This window comes from Electrona antarctica (assembly GCF_951216825.1).
Source record: "Electrona antarctica genome assembly, chromosome: 15".
Lineage (NCBI taxonomy): Eukaryota > Metazoa > Chordata > Actinopteri > Myctophiformes > Myctophidae > Electrona > Electrona antarctica.
Genome location: NC_136796.1, coordinates 28,582,650 through 28,599,357, shown reverse-complemented (window position 1 = coordinate 28,599,357; position 16,708 = coordinate 28,582,650). Strand labels below are relative to the sequence as shown.

The window sequence follows — 16,708 nt, the reverse complement described above, 5'->3', positions numbered from 1 at the left end:
TTAAAAAATGTATCTAATATTAGCTTAATATTGTTCAGCCAAGGACATATAAGGACCTGATTCATTACAGTAAATGGTTTGATCCCCGGTTCTTCCTGCCTGCGTGTCGAAGCAAAGGTGGTGGATTGAAGTGTCAATGAGCAAGCGACGGCACCATGCTCCTGATGGCCAGGTTGGTGCCTTGCATGGTTTCCTTAACCAGTCGAATGGGGTGGACCATGGACGTGCACACAGACATCAAAGGGGGCTTCAGCCCCTGCCCTTTCCAGACCACGAATGCAGCATTTACTATGGTGAAAGAAATGCAAATGCCACTCCTTTCCATGCCATGCCGGAAGGCAGCATTCATGAGAATAGCCTTTTCCCACGAAGTCTCCTGAACTTGAACGCAGCATTTTGCATTGAACAAATTTGTTTAGAAATCCATGTCGTTACACCGCATCTCCACTAGCTAAAGAGCACTGGGTTGTGCACCGAAAATAGCTGATCTACAAGCTCACATTCAGCTCAGCTCGCTCTCGTGAGCTTGTAGATCTGCTATTCTTGTCAGTTTTTCAGCCCCTGCCTCTCTAACACTGCACGTCCCTGATGCAGACAATACTTCCCTCGATTTCAAATTGGCTCCAAGCATGCCAACACAATAGGTACAATATACCATATTTTACCAATAGTTTCATGACCCTGGGTATTGCTTGAAGATAGATCTCTACAATTTTAATTAAATAGTAATAAGGATAACAGGTATGTGATTGATTAAGTGGCGCTGCATGGTGGTTATCTGTAGCTGCCTAGTTTAACTGCTTTAGTAAATCTGACACTCCTTCCAATCCACCATGGCATTCACTCATCTCGCCATCAAAGCTTATTAGTCTCAGGAGAACACACGGCCAGGTTAAAACCACTGATGTATGGATGAAAATTTCCACCAGCAGGTGTCAGTGTTGTGCCTTGGAAAAATAATGTTTTAAAAGCTGCAGTTAATTATGATATCTTTTATTCAATTAAGAGTTAAATAACTATTCTGATATTGCTATGTTTGTTCAGTAACAGGACTCCCTGTCTCTCCAGCACTTTAGAAAACAGAAAATGCATTTTCAGGTTGGTATTACCCCCCCCCCCCCCCCAATCAGAAGAGAGAACTGAGCATACCCATGGAAGTCCCTTGGTAAAATTGGAAGTGATGAAACAGGAGTGACCAGACAAAATGTGGGACTGGCTGGGACAAACTGATAAATGGGTAGCATACTCTCTCCTGATTAACTGAAATTGTCAACCAAGTGAAAACTGAAAATGAATTTTCTGTTTAGAGCTCGGGGTGGGACATGGAAACTCGAGAGATCCCTGTTATTGAACAAGTGAAGCATTGTGAGCTTATAGATTGGGTATTTCGGCAAAGTAGTGCCCCCCAAAAATGTTGCAAGTAGCAACTAGTTGAACTTGAGTTGCAAATCATTGGTGTGGAGTCGACCTATAATTTACAGTCTGATGTGGCCCTTTCACAATACACGTGACATGGTTTTGTGTGTGTGAGAGTGTGAGAATGCGTGCATGAGTGACACGAGGAATGCAGGGAAGTCCTCAGTCACATTGGCACACCCCAGGATGCTACTCTATTGACCTGGCTACTGGTCAAGTTCATCATGCATATACAGTACGAGAGTTTATTGTACACAAAGTCAAGCTTGGACATAACTCTTGCAATCCTTATGGTGAAGGTTACTATTGTACATTACTAGAGGTTCACCTGTCTTTGGCACGCTCACATCTAGCTTTAAAAATATATATATAATAATGAAATCTACAAAGATAGAGAAAAACTGCTTCCCGTCATGCAGGTCTGTAAGCCAGCATGCCTTGCACTGCGTCGACGTGCGTGTCGCGTGTTCAACCGTAGCCCAAAACACAGGAGTCCAGTTCCTGTTTCTGGTCTGTTTTAAGAAGCTGTTTTGTCGGAAACTAGGCAACAGCTACGGTGAACACAACACGGACGTTCTGGAGTCATTTCTGATCTTTATTCCTACTCTCACATATGATCATAATGATCATGAAGTGTGGGTCGAAATGTATTTTCTTCGATGGGTGGCTGGCATCTTAGCGATAGGTTGAGAAGTTCAGTCACACGAGAGAGACTCGGAGTAGAGTCACTGCTTCTTCGCCTGGAAAGGAGCCAGCTCAGGTGGTTCGGGCATCTGGTTGGGATGCCTCTCGGGCGTCTCCCTAGGGAGGTCCTCGAAGCACGTCCCACTCAGGAGTAGACGGTAGACCAAGGCACAGTTGGAGGAAACACATCGACTCACTGGCCTTGGAACGTCTTGGGATCGTCTGGGGACGTCTGGAACACTGGTGGAGCTGTTGCCCCCACGACCTGACTACGGATAAGCAGTTGAAGATGGATGGAGGTTACAATATTAATGCCAGGTCAATGACTTGGCCACTCGATTATGAACACAGGCAGATTTCCTCAAATGTAATGAATAGATTATTATTACCAGTAAGATGCCATGAGGGCGAGAAGCGACCTCGCCCTTTGCGTGCACGCATCTGCCTGGGTGACACCGTGACGGGAGACTTCTGGGTGAGCGCTGGCGTTTTGGCATGGGGGATCAAAACAGATGGAATGTCAGAACAGGTCAGCTCCATATATGGAGATCTAAGGGTGGCAGCGGGGGCAGTGTCTTGAGTGTACAGGGTTTGATGAGGTCAGATCAACATTTGGAATGTCAGAACAGGTCAGCTCCATATATGGAGATCTAAGGGTGGCAGCGGGGGCAGTGTCTTGAGTGTACAGGGTTTGATGAGGTCAGATCAACATTTGGAATGTCAGAACAGGTCAGCTCCATATATGGAGATCTAAGGGTGGCAGCGGGGGCAGGGACTCAGGTGACCCAGCCGGGGTGATCAAGTCCCGACTTAATCCCAGTAGCTACCTTCGATCAGTCCCATTAGGGAAAGACCACGGCAACACAATCCGTTGCTCCGGAACGACTGCCGGGACTGAGAGGTAGATCAATCTGGCGCATGGAAGGACTAGGCTCTGTGGGTTGACTCCTGTCCGGACCCCTCCTACGTCTCACCAGGTCCACTCCTGCTCTCACCACGACCAGGACCTGTGCGTTGCACCAGACTCCCAGCACCAGACATTTGGATTGGTGGATTCTTGAGCCGCAGTGGTTCTGCAGGCTCCACCTGGGCAACGGAGGTGCTGCAGGCTCCGCTTGCGGCTTGAATGGCCCTCCTAAATGCCTCACCGTGGGTTTGTTGGGCGTTGGGCTTCCTCCTCATGGAAGACACAGGCTGGGGTGCCAACCCATACTGCTCCCGGGTGCCGTCTACAGTCCGGCTGTCACCCATCTCTCCGGTGGTCAGAACAGGTCAGCTCCATAGATAGATATGATAGATAGATAGTTTTTATTCAAATATGCAGATCTAGGGGATGATCCAGTCTTCTCCATGTATGGCTATCCAGGGTTTATTGAGGTCAGTGTCACGAGGCGTGATGGACTGATGGCCATATATGGTGGCGTGACATGTCACGAGGCGTGATGGACTGACATACATAGTGTGACCCACACCATGTAATGGTAATCTGTGACCTACAGTCGCAGCATGTGTCAAAATAACAAATCTTTCAACCTTTTGGTCCAGGGCAAATGATAACGAGTATCACTCAAATTACCCTATCCTAGAATCATGTTGGATGAAGGATATCTTTACTTGCAGAAGTGTGTGTTTTGTACATATATGCAAACTAGAACCGGCTCTCAGACACATGCACGGACACACATGCACACATATACACACACCCGTGACCCAGGCTTGCGGTATCCAATGGATTTCCGCTTTTCAGGCTAAGGACCTCTTAGCCGAGAGAAAGATGAGTAGGGAGCCCCACCTCATTGTATAAAATTATGTTTCAGATTAAACTATGTATATATTTTTTGAGTGGTGTAAACCACTCCTACAACTGGCTTTGTTAGTCTGTGCAGAAAAAATGAGCATGGTTGCTATGTTCACCCTGTTCATCCGGGTGTGATTTCATTACGTCAGACATGATTTCATTATTGAGTGGTGTAAACCACTCCTACAACTGGCTTTGTTAGTCTGTGCAGAAAAAATGAGCATGGTTGCTATGTTCACCCTGTTCATCCGGGTGTGATTTCATTACGTCAGACATGATTTCATTACGTCAGACAGGCAATATAAGACCTTACACCACTCAGTTCACACGGGTGTGATTTTTTTATATGTAGCCTACTTAAACCCTCAATATTTAGTAACCTTTGGCTCTGTACTTGGTCTGCTCTCTACACCAAACCTCTTTGCTAAAAATATGTGATAAGTATAAGCTTACAGATCTGCTATTTTTGGCTCAGAATAGGGATGCTAGTTAGTGTTCAAGTGGTAATAATAATAATTTAAAAAAATGTTCCTATCACACAAAGATTTGGTGGACCCCCTCTAGTAACTCTGAGGACACCCTAGGGGTCTCGGACCCCCTGTTGAGCCCCTGCCCTAGTGTTCATCCTTTGCATGTCAACAGCAGTAAAGCTATGAGAGCAGGCCTGGGCTTCTATGTGGTCTGACCCCTTGTACGGCTCAATTAGGTCACTTTCAGTCTCTTGACTCTGCAGTCATGTGGGGTCACATGGGTGACTGAAGGGTGGTCATATGATGGCAAACATTGAAAAACACATGCATGCACAAACACATGTACTGTACACAATTTCTCTCTCTCTCTCTCTCTCTCTCTCTCTCTCACGCATACACAAACACATACATATAAATTAAAGAAGATATTTCTGAATAGCGTTGACTCTTACTCTTTTTATCTCATTGGATTTATTTATATGTACAGTACAGTAACAGTGTATGTGTAAAGTCTACTGTTTTGGTACACTTCAAGGTTGTGAATCGTGGCGGGGGGGGGGGGCATTATACTGTATTATTCTATCAGTTAATTGCATTGTATATCCTTTTAAAAATATCAATGAAAGAATAGCTTTGATTGTTTATGTTTGCAAAAACAGCATCAGCCCATGAGTCATCATTTCTCACAATGACGCTGTTATGATTGGTCGGTCCAGATGGCCCAGAGTTAAAAGTTGGAGTTGGGTGCCTCTAGGTCCTTAAGACCACAGCATTCCACAGCCAATCAAGCGATGTGAGGCTCTATGACATCATAGCTTGTGGAATGATTTGACAAAAGGATTGTGTGTGTGTAAAGTGACCTCGGTAATGGGGAAGTACCGGATGAATAGGCCTAAACTGTCTTTGTGAGAATAACGATCATTAATCAAACATTTAATACATTTCATCTGAATTAGTGTGTGTGTGTGTGTGTGTGTGTGTGTGTGTGTGCGTGCGTGTGTGCGTGCGTGCGTGCGTGCGTGCGTGCGTGCGCGGCGTGTGTAAAAGCTGGCATATGAACTTGCATTCTTCTTTCTTACTGACCAAAGATCATGGTACTTTCCATTCACCTCAGAACCCATCACTGTGGTTTGGTTGAGCATGCATACAATTACATGATTGCCTTACAGTAAAACAGCCTTACTCAATGTGATATACGAGCGAATGCACACAACAGTTGAGGTTGTTTAACCCACATATACTTGCTCAATTCTCAGTAACATAATTGCTTAACTCTTTCTGTCTCCTTAGCTAGCAGATGCGCATGCACACACACACATGCACACACACACACACACACACACACACATACGCGCGCGCATAAATATACACACATTTGAGAACACACTGGGGCCCAGCAGCCCTACTGCTTGCTCAGCACAGAGTGTACAGTATAAACCCAGAGAAGAACTTCAGAAGAGTTCTTGTCTTGCCCGCTGTCTGAAAACCTGGAAAAACCATCAACGCCTGTGAACCGTAGAAGTGCCCTCCTCAGGAAGTGCACTAGAGACCCCCAAGGACTGTATTTCACAGTTGGAGACTGTGTGACTGAAGCTATTAAGTGAGCTTGAAGCACTGTGTTGAAAGAATATGAGCTTTGAGGGCAGGATTTCAAAATCTGTTGAAATGTTTGTTTTTGCTCTTGTGAGTGGATGTCTGTTTTTTACCCAGTCAGGCTGAAAAGTGGGATTGACAAAGAGCAACTTGAAGCCTCCTAACAGCTTGAAGTGCAAGCCACTTTACACTTTGTGCCTGGTGCAAAGCCAAGGAAGAAGTGAGGAGAAGGTGGGGGGGAGGGGTGATTGAGCTCAAGTAGGTGCAGTTGGGAAAGGAAACGGTGGGAATTGTATTTCTCTCTGTACACCGAAATTATATAATTTTTTCTTCCCTTCACTCTTTTTTCCTCACCACTCCCTGTTTTTCCCCATGTTTTTGCCAAGCGTCCCTTTGAATGGCGTTGATAAAATATGGATCGAATTATCCTCAGGACTTTTAAAAGTTCTGTCTGGGCAAATGGAGAGTGATGAAGTCAGAGAGCACACAGAGGAAGAGGTATGCAGACGATGGAAGTGGAGAGATGAGGAGGAAAAGAGGCCTGCATGGAAAGAAGTCACGGATCCATGACAAGGGAATAGGAGGTGCAGGGTGGAGCCTGCATGTTTCTGGACTAGGGAGAATATCTTTGATTTCTCTAGAACATTTTGACACAGGGGAGAAGAAAGAAAAGGGAATCATGTGGACATTGGAACGGCGTGGCTGCAATGTGCACCCAGCCTGTGTCGTCAGTCATCTGATGTCAGCCGGCAAGTATGATAATATTATTACACATTTTATTTAGATTTCAGCCCAATCAAAGCCTGGTTGACTTGCATTATAAAATGTAAGTTCAACATTGCACGTATAAAACATGCTGAAAACAATATTAGTGGAGGTATTTCATAAGACATTTGGCACTGATTGGTCTAGTAAGATTTGCAAGATTAGCTCCAGTCACACACACACACTCTCACACACACACACACACACACACACACACACACACACACACACACACACACACACACACACACACACACACACACACACACACACACACACACACACACACACAAACACACATAGAACCTCTTATAGATGGCCAGACTCCTGGCCAGACAGAGCCATGTCATGAAAACAAATGAAACGGTTTGTAATAACAATACTTTTGTAATAACAATATGAAACGACTTTATTCAATGTTATTACGTTTTTAAAAACATGAAATATTGCTGTGACATTGCTGGCGTGGCGCACACAATAAATACAGCTTTGATGATGTAGCAAATAAGAACTGAAATATAACATGCAACTACAGAACAAACTTTAATTTACATTGACAAATGCCTTGCACTGTTTGGCAAGATTTAACCACAGTCTGGCTGGATGGCAGAAGGAGCATGAAAACAGAGAAGAAAACGTAAACAGGCTGGAAGCACCATAATGGAAGAAGGCCTACTACTATTTCCAAAAGTCTAGAACGACTTTCACTCTCTTTCATAGACTCTGGTGCACACGACATCCCCAGCACTCATTGTCTGAAAGGAAAAAAACAAAACGGCCAAAATAAAAATCTTTGTAGAACCATATACAATTCATGTGGCATCTACATTTTTTTACTTAAAGCGTTTCTTAAATTCCCTTTACACAACTGCAAATTCCCTAAATGTTAAAAAAAAAGTCCTGTATAACAACATAATTACACACTAATTTGCGTATAGTGGTCATATGACATGTCTTTGGTATGTTCTGTATGGGCGTGTCACATATATTGTGTTGTTATGTGATTTACTGTATACCCTGAAATCTTGAATAATCAAAACTGTGAGGGAAAAAAAGGGGAAAAAAACATAATTACCAATATCAGCTCTCCGTCGTTAGTCAATTCTCGAGTCCATGCTGTCTTAGGCCCCTCCCCTTTCTGTAGGGTCTGTTCACAGCTGATCTTGCTGTCTGTCTCCCATTTTGGAACGCTCTGCAGGGATGTACACAACACAGGAATAGAGATGTTGTCATTTCAGTTCATCAAGCAATGTCAAGGTTGCCAGCTTGGCACCATGCACTAATGTGACTATGCACATTATTGGACGTTCCCTTTGTGTTGATCTGATTTATTAGTTAAGTTTATTTTATGATGTTATTGATTTCTGTTAGGTGTCTGGTCTTTTTTTTGTTTTCTTTTTCTGCTTCTGTGTAAAGTATGTCTAAGGTTTGTGTAAATTATGTCTAGTCATTTCTTATAATTTTGTTTAAAAGGATGCACTATGATGTCAATTGTGTACATTTACATTGAATACACACAGCTAAATCCTGATCTTGAGTTTAATTCTGAGAGTGTAAAAAAGGTCCTCTAAAAAGTCTTAGAATAATCCTTATTTCAAGAAGATAGTGATAGTATTATCTAGTATTAGTAGATCATACAAAGTGGGTTTTAGCTGCAGCTCTTTGTACCTATCACTGCATGTTACTGTATGCTGTAGTCTGTTTTGTCCTTCAACACTCACTCAGCATCCAGAAATGAAAAACAGAGCTCTGTCTCATCACCAAGAACAGCGCTCACATTTCACACAAATGACTCCCATATGTGTCTTCTGTACAGACCTCTGGCTTAACAGGCGGTAGTGGTCTTCTTGGACAAATTTCTTTACCTGTATCTGCATGTTTGCACTTAGCTTTGCATTTTCTGCATTGTTCAAAGAACGAGCAACCGTTTCATTGAACTATGTACATTGTGCAACTACTGCATTTCACAAATAAACTTGAAATGTGCATCTGCCAGAGTCACACATGACTGTAACAAGAACCATTTTCAATCTCCTTTCAAACAAATTAACATATTTTATTGCCCAGTCGTCTGTTTTATCTGCCTGTTTTAGTCATTTGATGTATTCTTTTATCATAGTCTTGCGTAGACAGACATCTCTGCCTACTCATACTGTATGTCACTCTGGGTAAATCTAAATTCAGTGAATGGGCTTGGACGTCAGAGAAAATCAGTGGTAACAAACCTACACCTTATACGCATCCACTGCTTGGAAAACCAATCTTGATACCATCCCACCCTTAAGTCTTTGCATTGGTTCTGTGATGCTGTTATTTCTTTCATCTCCATTCACTGAATTTAAACATATCAGTAGGTGGAGATCTGTAATTATCTGTGCACTTTTTTTTTTTCTTAAGACAAAATAATTATTACAAATGTACTACATAAATAAAGTTTGATTGATTGATTGATTGATTGATTGATTGATTCATTGATTGATTCATTGATTGATTGACATGAGAGATGGTGCAGAGCATTTACAGTGCAGGGGCGTCCGTCCACTGTGTTCTCGTTGAAGGACTGTCCCACGGTGAAGGAGATGCAGGTGGTGCGGACGCTGGTGGACGTCTGGATGGACAGGCTGTCGCCTTGCTGGGTGATGTCCACCGCCGGGCTGGAGGCCGCCGCCACGGCGATCTTCCTCAGGAAAACGTTTACACCTGTCCATGAGCGACCGTACGTACATAAACAGGACAAGAAGACATCTATAATGAAAGACCGCGCCTTCTCCTGTGGTCACTGATTTATGAGAGATGGAAAGGAAAGGAAATCATGGTGGTAGACTCATGATTTCTCTCTCGTTCCTCCACCCAAGGAGGTGAAAAACACTGTTTTATGACCGCAGCTGTCTGTGTGATGAATATGTGACCTGACCCTCAGCCACTTTATTATTCTGTTGGTTTCAACTGGTTTTAGTAAGAAAAATATCCACACATCTGATTCTGTTTCTTTCAAGCCGGTTCATATTTGCTTCTGGAATGGTATAACAAGCCGACAGCGCGCACGCACGCACGCACGCGCGCACACACACACACACACACACACACACACACACACACACACACACACACACACACACACACACACACACACACACACACACACACACACAGACTCCCGGAGCGAGCTGGTGAGGCCCAAGGCAATGAGGGAATAGGACTTCAGTGCTAGCTGGCTGAGGGGGCCCATTTGGAGGCTTAGTTCCGTTTACACTGGCTCTAATTACAAACGCATGAGGTCCTTGCCTCAGATGAACGGAAATCTAACATTCTTCCACAGGCTATTTGTCTTCACATTTTTAATGGATGCCACTGGCTGGCCCAGCTATGACCCCTCTCTCCAGGCACAAAAAGACTGGCTGCTGTCTGTCTCATAAAGGCATACCAAAACTCACTGTTATTATAACAACGTTTTTTTTTTAATAAATCCTATAAGGATTCATTGTGGGTTCATTTGGGTAGCCTAAATGTACCCTCCCAGAGACAAGTTTACACTGAGGATTTTACTTTGGAAGAATATCTTTTGAGCATGCACACTATAAGATAGTGTGCATGCTCTCTATTGTGAGAGGGGTAAAACTTGAGTTATGTCTCATCCCAGATCCCACACGCACACAGCACTCCAGGTTGACATTAAAATATGAACAAAAGCCCATGCAGTTCCTAAAACGATGGAAAATGTCCTCATTTGAAGAACTGGGTTCAAGTAATTGACCGGTTGCTGTTTGAATGAATGGTAGTCTACTGCTTTTTTTTATGTAGACTGCTATACTGCTATGCATGGCATGTTGTAGACTAGAGCTGATGAACATGATGAACTGTAGCCTTTACTTTGCATATCACAAATAACATTTTTAGGCTACAGATTACGGGATTGTGGGAAAATGTTCAGGAATATTGGGCCAAAAGAAATCTTTCAAACAAAATAAACAAAATAAACAAATATATATATATATATATATATATGACCCACATATTCTTGACAGAGTATAAAACGTTACATATTTGTTTAATTATTAATATCATTATTATTAATCATTGATCTTCTTCCAGCAATTGCAGTAGAGCCTACATTTCGTGAGAACAGGGGACATATAATATATTGGCATGCAATGCAATCGCTCTTTCGCTCACCTACCTAGTGCTTTCAAAAGTTCCTCAAAATTTTTCGAGGTTTTCATTTTCCACTTGCCGGAGAAATCTGTGATCTTTCTCTCCATTGTAGCCTATTTACACGCAGTTGAGAAAACGGAGGAAAAAAAATCTTTACTGCCGAGTTTTTTTTATATCCTTGGTGGATGCTGGGTGTTTCGTTTACCCTACTCTAATGTGCGTGCGCCCTCCTTGCCTGCATGCGCGTTTTGTCGTCAGTTCGGTCATTGGCTTGGATTTTGGTCCAGCCTAACTTTTGGGCGGTGGCAGGAATTAGATCATAGGCTCATAGCTATTTGGTAAAATCTCCCAATCCCTAAAGTCAATCTACCTGTCAGCAATTATGTCACGCATGAGTTTGATGTATAATATGTTCAAACTCTGGTTTAGTATAGCTTTAGGACTTAATTTATGCAAACTTGTGATTCTGTTTTCCAAACTTGAAGTCTAATGAGACTTTTGATGTCAATTAATTAAATAACCTATAAATGAGTGCAGGCAGAAGATGTGTTGGTCCTATGCGGATCAGTAAACAAGAATGTGGACTCCACTTGTGGAGGATTAACCTTTTCATAGTTCCATGTGGAAAAAATAAGAACCAAGTGAACCAACCATAATGATAGAGATGCTTAAGCCCCTGGCCTGTGGGATGTTTGGGGTCTGTCTGTGTTGTAAACCAACACGTAAACTGATGTTTAATGGGGTTGGGTACTTGGGTTGGCAAAACTGATATGCACGCACGCACGCGCGCACGCACACACACACACACACACACACACACACACACACACACACACACACACACACACAGCAGCCAAGAACATTTCACCAGGACTGAATCAGAAGTGATACCTCTGGAAACATTATACCACATTCAACTGTCAAACAGTATGCTAGTCGGAGAAAGGAGATGGCGTCCATGCAGAGTAATGGCATTCCTAGTTTAGAGTAGACTTCCACTTCAAGCAGCAGAGTAACTAACTCAAGCCAATTAAGCTAATGTGTATTACGAGAAAATGCTCCAATAAAATACATTTGAATCTCAATTAGGCTCAGATCGCCATAAGAGCCCAGAACTCACCGCTGGCTGACCTCAGTTGGTGCCATTATCTGTATGAGATTAAGAGACACGGGGGATGAAGGAAAGAGATGAGAGCAAACAAGAGGGAGACATGGCCTGATAAGAAGATCCATGGACAACAAAAGTCTCTGTTTCTATGACAACAGGTAGAGTTTCATAAATCTGTTGGGTTATTATGCTCTCCCTGAGTGAGGGCTCAAGTTGTGCATGCATGGGAAAATAATCACTGAAGCAATCAGTGCAATTCGTCCATCTTTTGGTTTCCTGAGATTTGGGAGGGGGCTGAAACGGGTCATAGGAGCAGAAAAGATTAATTAAATACATTATCTAAATTAACACATTTCATCTAAAAAATAAAATTGACACACTCTGAGCTTGTAGGCAAAGTATGCCTAGCTATACAATATGGCTTTTCCATTTCAGTGGTTTAACGAAGACATTAATTAAAAATGTAAATTGGCAAGAGCACTCAGGCATGTACACCATGGATCTGTTGTCTTTAGATAGTGTGTGTCTATAATAGACAGCGCGCTATCATTGGATAGGCCTAAATCAAATTACAGACCTCAATAATTTGCATGATAAAAAGGAAAAGGAAAGAAAGTAAAGAACAACAGATCATCTGACCTGCATCATGTAGGGCAGAGAATTGGTTCTAGTGGGACCAATGAGAAGGTTTCATTTTATACAATTAAATCCCCTTGACATAATAATAATAATAATAATAATAATAATAATAATAATAATAATAATAATAATAATAATAATAATAATGATGATGATGATAATAATAGTAATAATAGTAATAATAGTAATAATAATAATAATAAAACATATTTGAGAGACAAATGTATCAATATCACCACTATGAATCTATGTATTTATCATAACGTTCAGCATCTGAGGTGTTGTGAAAAAACTGATCACAAAATCAGTTGAAATGGGGGTCTAATGAAAGTCAATTTGAGGGGAAACGGCGCCACCAAGTGTTGTGTTATTATACGACCATCTACCAGGCGGAATCTTTTCGTAATTTGCTGTAGCTTCGTTCTCACCCGAGCAATATTTGTAGCTACACCGGGTTTAAACAAACATGGCGAACCATCTTCGCTTCGTCGCTCGGACGGTGATGGTCAAAGAAGGCAACGTTGATGCCGCTTTGAAGTCTTTAACCAGGTCTCTTCATTTATATTTATTTCATTATTCAGGGTCTTGGTAACAAAGACAGTCAAAACAAACGAGAAGCTTGGCATCTAACGTTAAATTACGTCTCAATGTCACGTCCCTGTATCTCTGTCTTAAAGGGCCAGTGCATTAATCAATTCGTGATATAATTTTACAAAACCTTAGTGTCTCAAAGTGTCATTGTTGACCCCTGGTTATCTACAGACTCAAACAGGATTATAAGAGGAGAATCATGAGAGTTATGGGACCGTGTTTATTGTCATCACACACCCTTTTTTGTTGTTGCACCAAATATGTTCTCTTGAATTGTATTTATTAACGTACGTAGAAGAACCATTATCTATAGATTTATAGAAATATAGTAATATAGCCTACTATTAATTCTGAATTCAAACTTATCCATTTTGGAAACTGATAATTACTCCTGTAAATTAATGAATCCAGGTTGAATATGAGGTTGTCAGATGACTGTGATATTACATTTAGGCTAGCTCTGGTCCATAGCCTTAGAAGTCCTTAAGGCTATGGACCAGAGCTACATTTAGGCATTGGATTGGTGTTTGGTTAATTCATTCATTAACACAATCAGCGCCGGGATTTATTTCGAAATAACAGCTTGGGGTGTCACGCAGATATGGGTGCTTTTACTCTGTAAGGCCCCCCCCCCCCCCCCCCCCCCCCCCCCCCCCATCCATCTGGTCAAAACCATGGAGAGCTCCTAGACCCTTTCGGGATCCTCGGTTACCTTTTCTGAATTTTGGACAGCGGTACCCTAGGGTCCCTCGCTGGTTATTCCACTCTCCATAGGACACAGCTTTACCTACTGTCTGTTCACCTCGCTTGAGTGTTGGTGAGATGTTTCAAAGATGCATACAACAGCTTTAGGAGACAACGGAAACGTGTGCGAAAAACAGCGCTAATCGGCGTTGCCGTTACTTTTTTTAAAAATGTTGCTTCGCTGAACTTCTCTCTCTTCAGTGAATTCCTTGTTGACTTCCCATTGTACCGCCTCCCGCACCGAGACTTGCTAGCTGCACGTCCTAGTTACTGCCTCTGATTGGCCGACCGCGTACATGCAGGATGTTTATAATGCTGTTGTGTTGTGGGAGGCGGGACATGGGAAGTGAGGAAGAGAGAAACTAGTTCTGGGAAAATGTTTATTGTTTAGGTTGTGTCACAGCCTACTCATTAATGGGGAATAGAATGGATGGATTAGCAGCTATCCATTCTGATACCCACCATCATAAATCATAATAGGAGGATACATCACGCAATGCATGCTGATTATGGCCTTGATAACTGTACCTGGCCAGCATCAAGCCCCCAGTAAGGCTATCCACTACCACTACCTACTGGCGAAAAGTGGAACTGCAGCACTTTCATGGAGGTGGACGGACATTCATGACGTCATGTGCGTCAGCCCCGACCTCAAATTTGAGGTTGTACACAAGCTGTACAACCTCAAATTTGAGGTCCGGGCTGCTCTTCCGCTCGCTCGAGCCATTGAGTTATAATGGTACTTCCGGCAGCCTTCCAGGTGCTTCAAAACGCCACTGATCAACTTATTGAAATGAATAGCTTGGGGGCGAGGCTGTAGCTCCGGCCCTTCCTCTATCCTTTTATACCTCTATGGCCAGCATGTATTGTGTGGCGAGTGGAGCCAAGTGCAGTGCAGTCTCAGTTAATAAACGCCCTCCCCAGATCCAAACCTTAACCAAAAGCAACCCATACGTACACGGTACACACCATCTCTAAAGTCTACTCGAAACCATATACAGGTTGTTCACACAATGCATCATGGTATTGACTTTCGAACCTATGCATTCTAAGGGCTACTGCTTTGTCACTTTCTCCAGAGATCTGTACCTCATTGTTGCTTCAACACTGGTAATTTCTTAGCTAAAGGATACTAGGAACATAGTGATTAGTGAAATGTACATATTTTTATTGCTAATGTAGCTGTTAAAAAACGATACATTTATTTGTATATCAATCAAACTTCCTGACTGAGTCAGTTGTACTGGATGTTTAAATCTAAACACCAGGCAGAAATAAGCACTTGCCATTCAGCAGTACCTCGTAGAAGGTCAGGGAAGAGCTACTGTATAACAATTTGTTTTGATATTTCAGTTAAAACAGCATGCAAGAAAGTACAACCTTTTTCACTTTGTTGTCATCGTAAAAAAACACACAGGCTGTCTAGGAAGAGAACATGTATGCTGCCTGTATCAATGACATGTGAACTTCAATGTCGGACAGTATTTTCAACTCTTGAATCTTGATACATTTCCAGGGTCCTGGCCCACGATGGGGTCATCGATGCAGTGAAGCGTGGGCGTTATTACGAAAAGCCTTGCAGAGAGAGACAGCGGAAGAACTTTGAGAACTGCAAACGGATCTACCATGCTGACATGGCCAGAAAGATCTCATTTATCTCAAAGACACACAGACAAGATGCCTGGGTGGGTTGCTAATGAAATGAAGGAAATAAGATAATGATGGAGAACATTATCAATGGACCTGTCATTATAAGGCCGGCAAGATGGAACACCTAAAAACCGTTGCACCATACATCAAAGTGAAAGCTGAAAAATGGGAATGAGCCAGGAGAAAGATTCTATATCTCAGACAGAATGAGATGGCAAATTTTGCAATGCATCATACTTGTTTTTTTCTGCTGGTTATTTCTTCCAGTAATGTTTGGTCATTGTTCTTGCATTTGTATTATTGTATGAACAATACTGGTATGTGCATTATATTTGGCTATATTTGGTTATATATAATATTGTTGGTGGTCATTGCTCAACTCTTGTACTAGACATCTGGAGTCTCTCTCTACAACATGATCCTCAGATCCTGTAGAAAGAAAGTAAAAAAATAAAACTAATTTCATTCATCTTTCATATTTCTTATGTTTTCCATTTAGCAAGAAATGCCACCATTGCTTCTCAGTCCCACTGAGATAACAGTTGTCTGGTATTCTTTTCAGATCTGGAAACTAAGTGCAATACAGAATTATAATGAAAATAATTAATTTTTATATTATATACATTACTAATAAAGATTTACAAATACTTACCAGACACAGATCCGGTGTATCGAACAAGAACAAATAAAAACTAGACTAAAATGTTAGGAAGGGACTAGTGGACAAGAGATCCAGTATAAAGGTGGTTGCACACTGGACGCGTTTTTCGGAAAACCGATGGAGAAACGCAGCTTAAAATCCTGAAAAACGTTCGTTAAGTCGTTTTACAGTTTTTGGTTTAGACTAGTCATTGGTTAGACCAGTCATTAGTCCTACAACTACAACCTATCTCAAACCCTCACCCTAAACCTTACCTCCCACGGGGCAGCACACCTAAACCTAACCTTAACCCATGTCTAACCAATGACTAGTCTAAACTAAGTATGCACCCCGTTGCGTGCTGCAAATAGCCGATCTACAAGCCTGTAATGTGTCGCTGCGACACGTGGGCTTGTAGATCGGCTATTTTCAGCAAGTGAAAAAAACAGTCATTACGA

General features: G+C 42.2%; 2 protein-coding genes across 2 annotated transcripts; one reads left to right on the top strand and one right to left on the bottom strand.

Moving 5' to 3' along the window:
• Window positions 1-6,721: 6,721 nt before the first annotated feature.
• Window positions 6,722-11,118, bottom strand: crabp2b (cellular retinoic acid binding protein 2, b). Its single transcript, XM_079522415.1, has 5 exons — window positions 11,084-11,118; window positions 10,904-10,991; window positions 9,248-9,426; window positions 7,802-7,918; window positions 6,722-7,481 (listed from the first exon to the last, which is right to left on the bottom strand). Exons 2-5 carry the CDS (start codon window positions 10,983-10,985, stop codon window positions 7,431-7,433), a joined length of 429 nt encoding a protein of 142 aa, XP_079378541.1. The 5' UTR covers window positions 10,986-10,991; window positions 11,084-11,118; the 3' UTR covers window positions 6,722-7,430.
• A 1,934-nt stretch (window positions 11,119-13,052) lies between these two features.
• On the top strand, window positions 13,053-16,082 carry LOC306938816 (small ribosomal subunit protein bS21m-like). The gene is made up of 2 exons (XM_079523134.1): window positions 13,053-13,174; window positions 15,477-16,082. Exons 1-2 carry the CDS (start codon window positions 13,092-13,094, stop codon window positions 15,655-15,657), a joined length of 264 nt encoding a protein of 87 aa, XP_079379260.1. The 5' UTR covers window positions 13,053-13,091; the 3' UTR covers window positions 15,658-16,082.
• The last annotated feature ends 626 nt before the right edge of the window (window positions 16,083-16,708 follow it).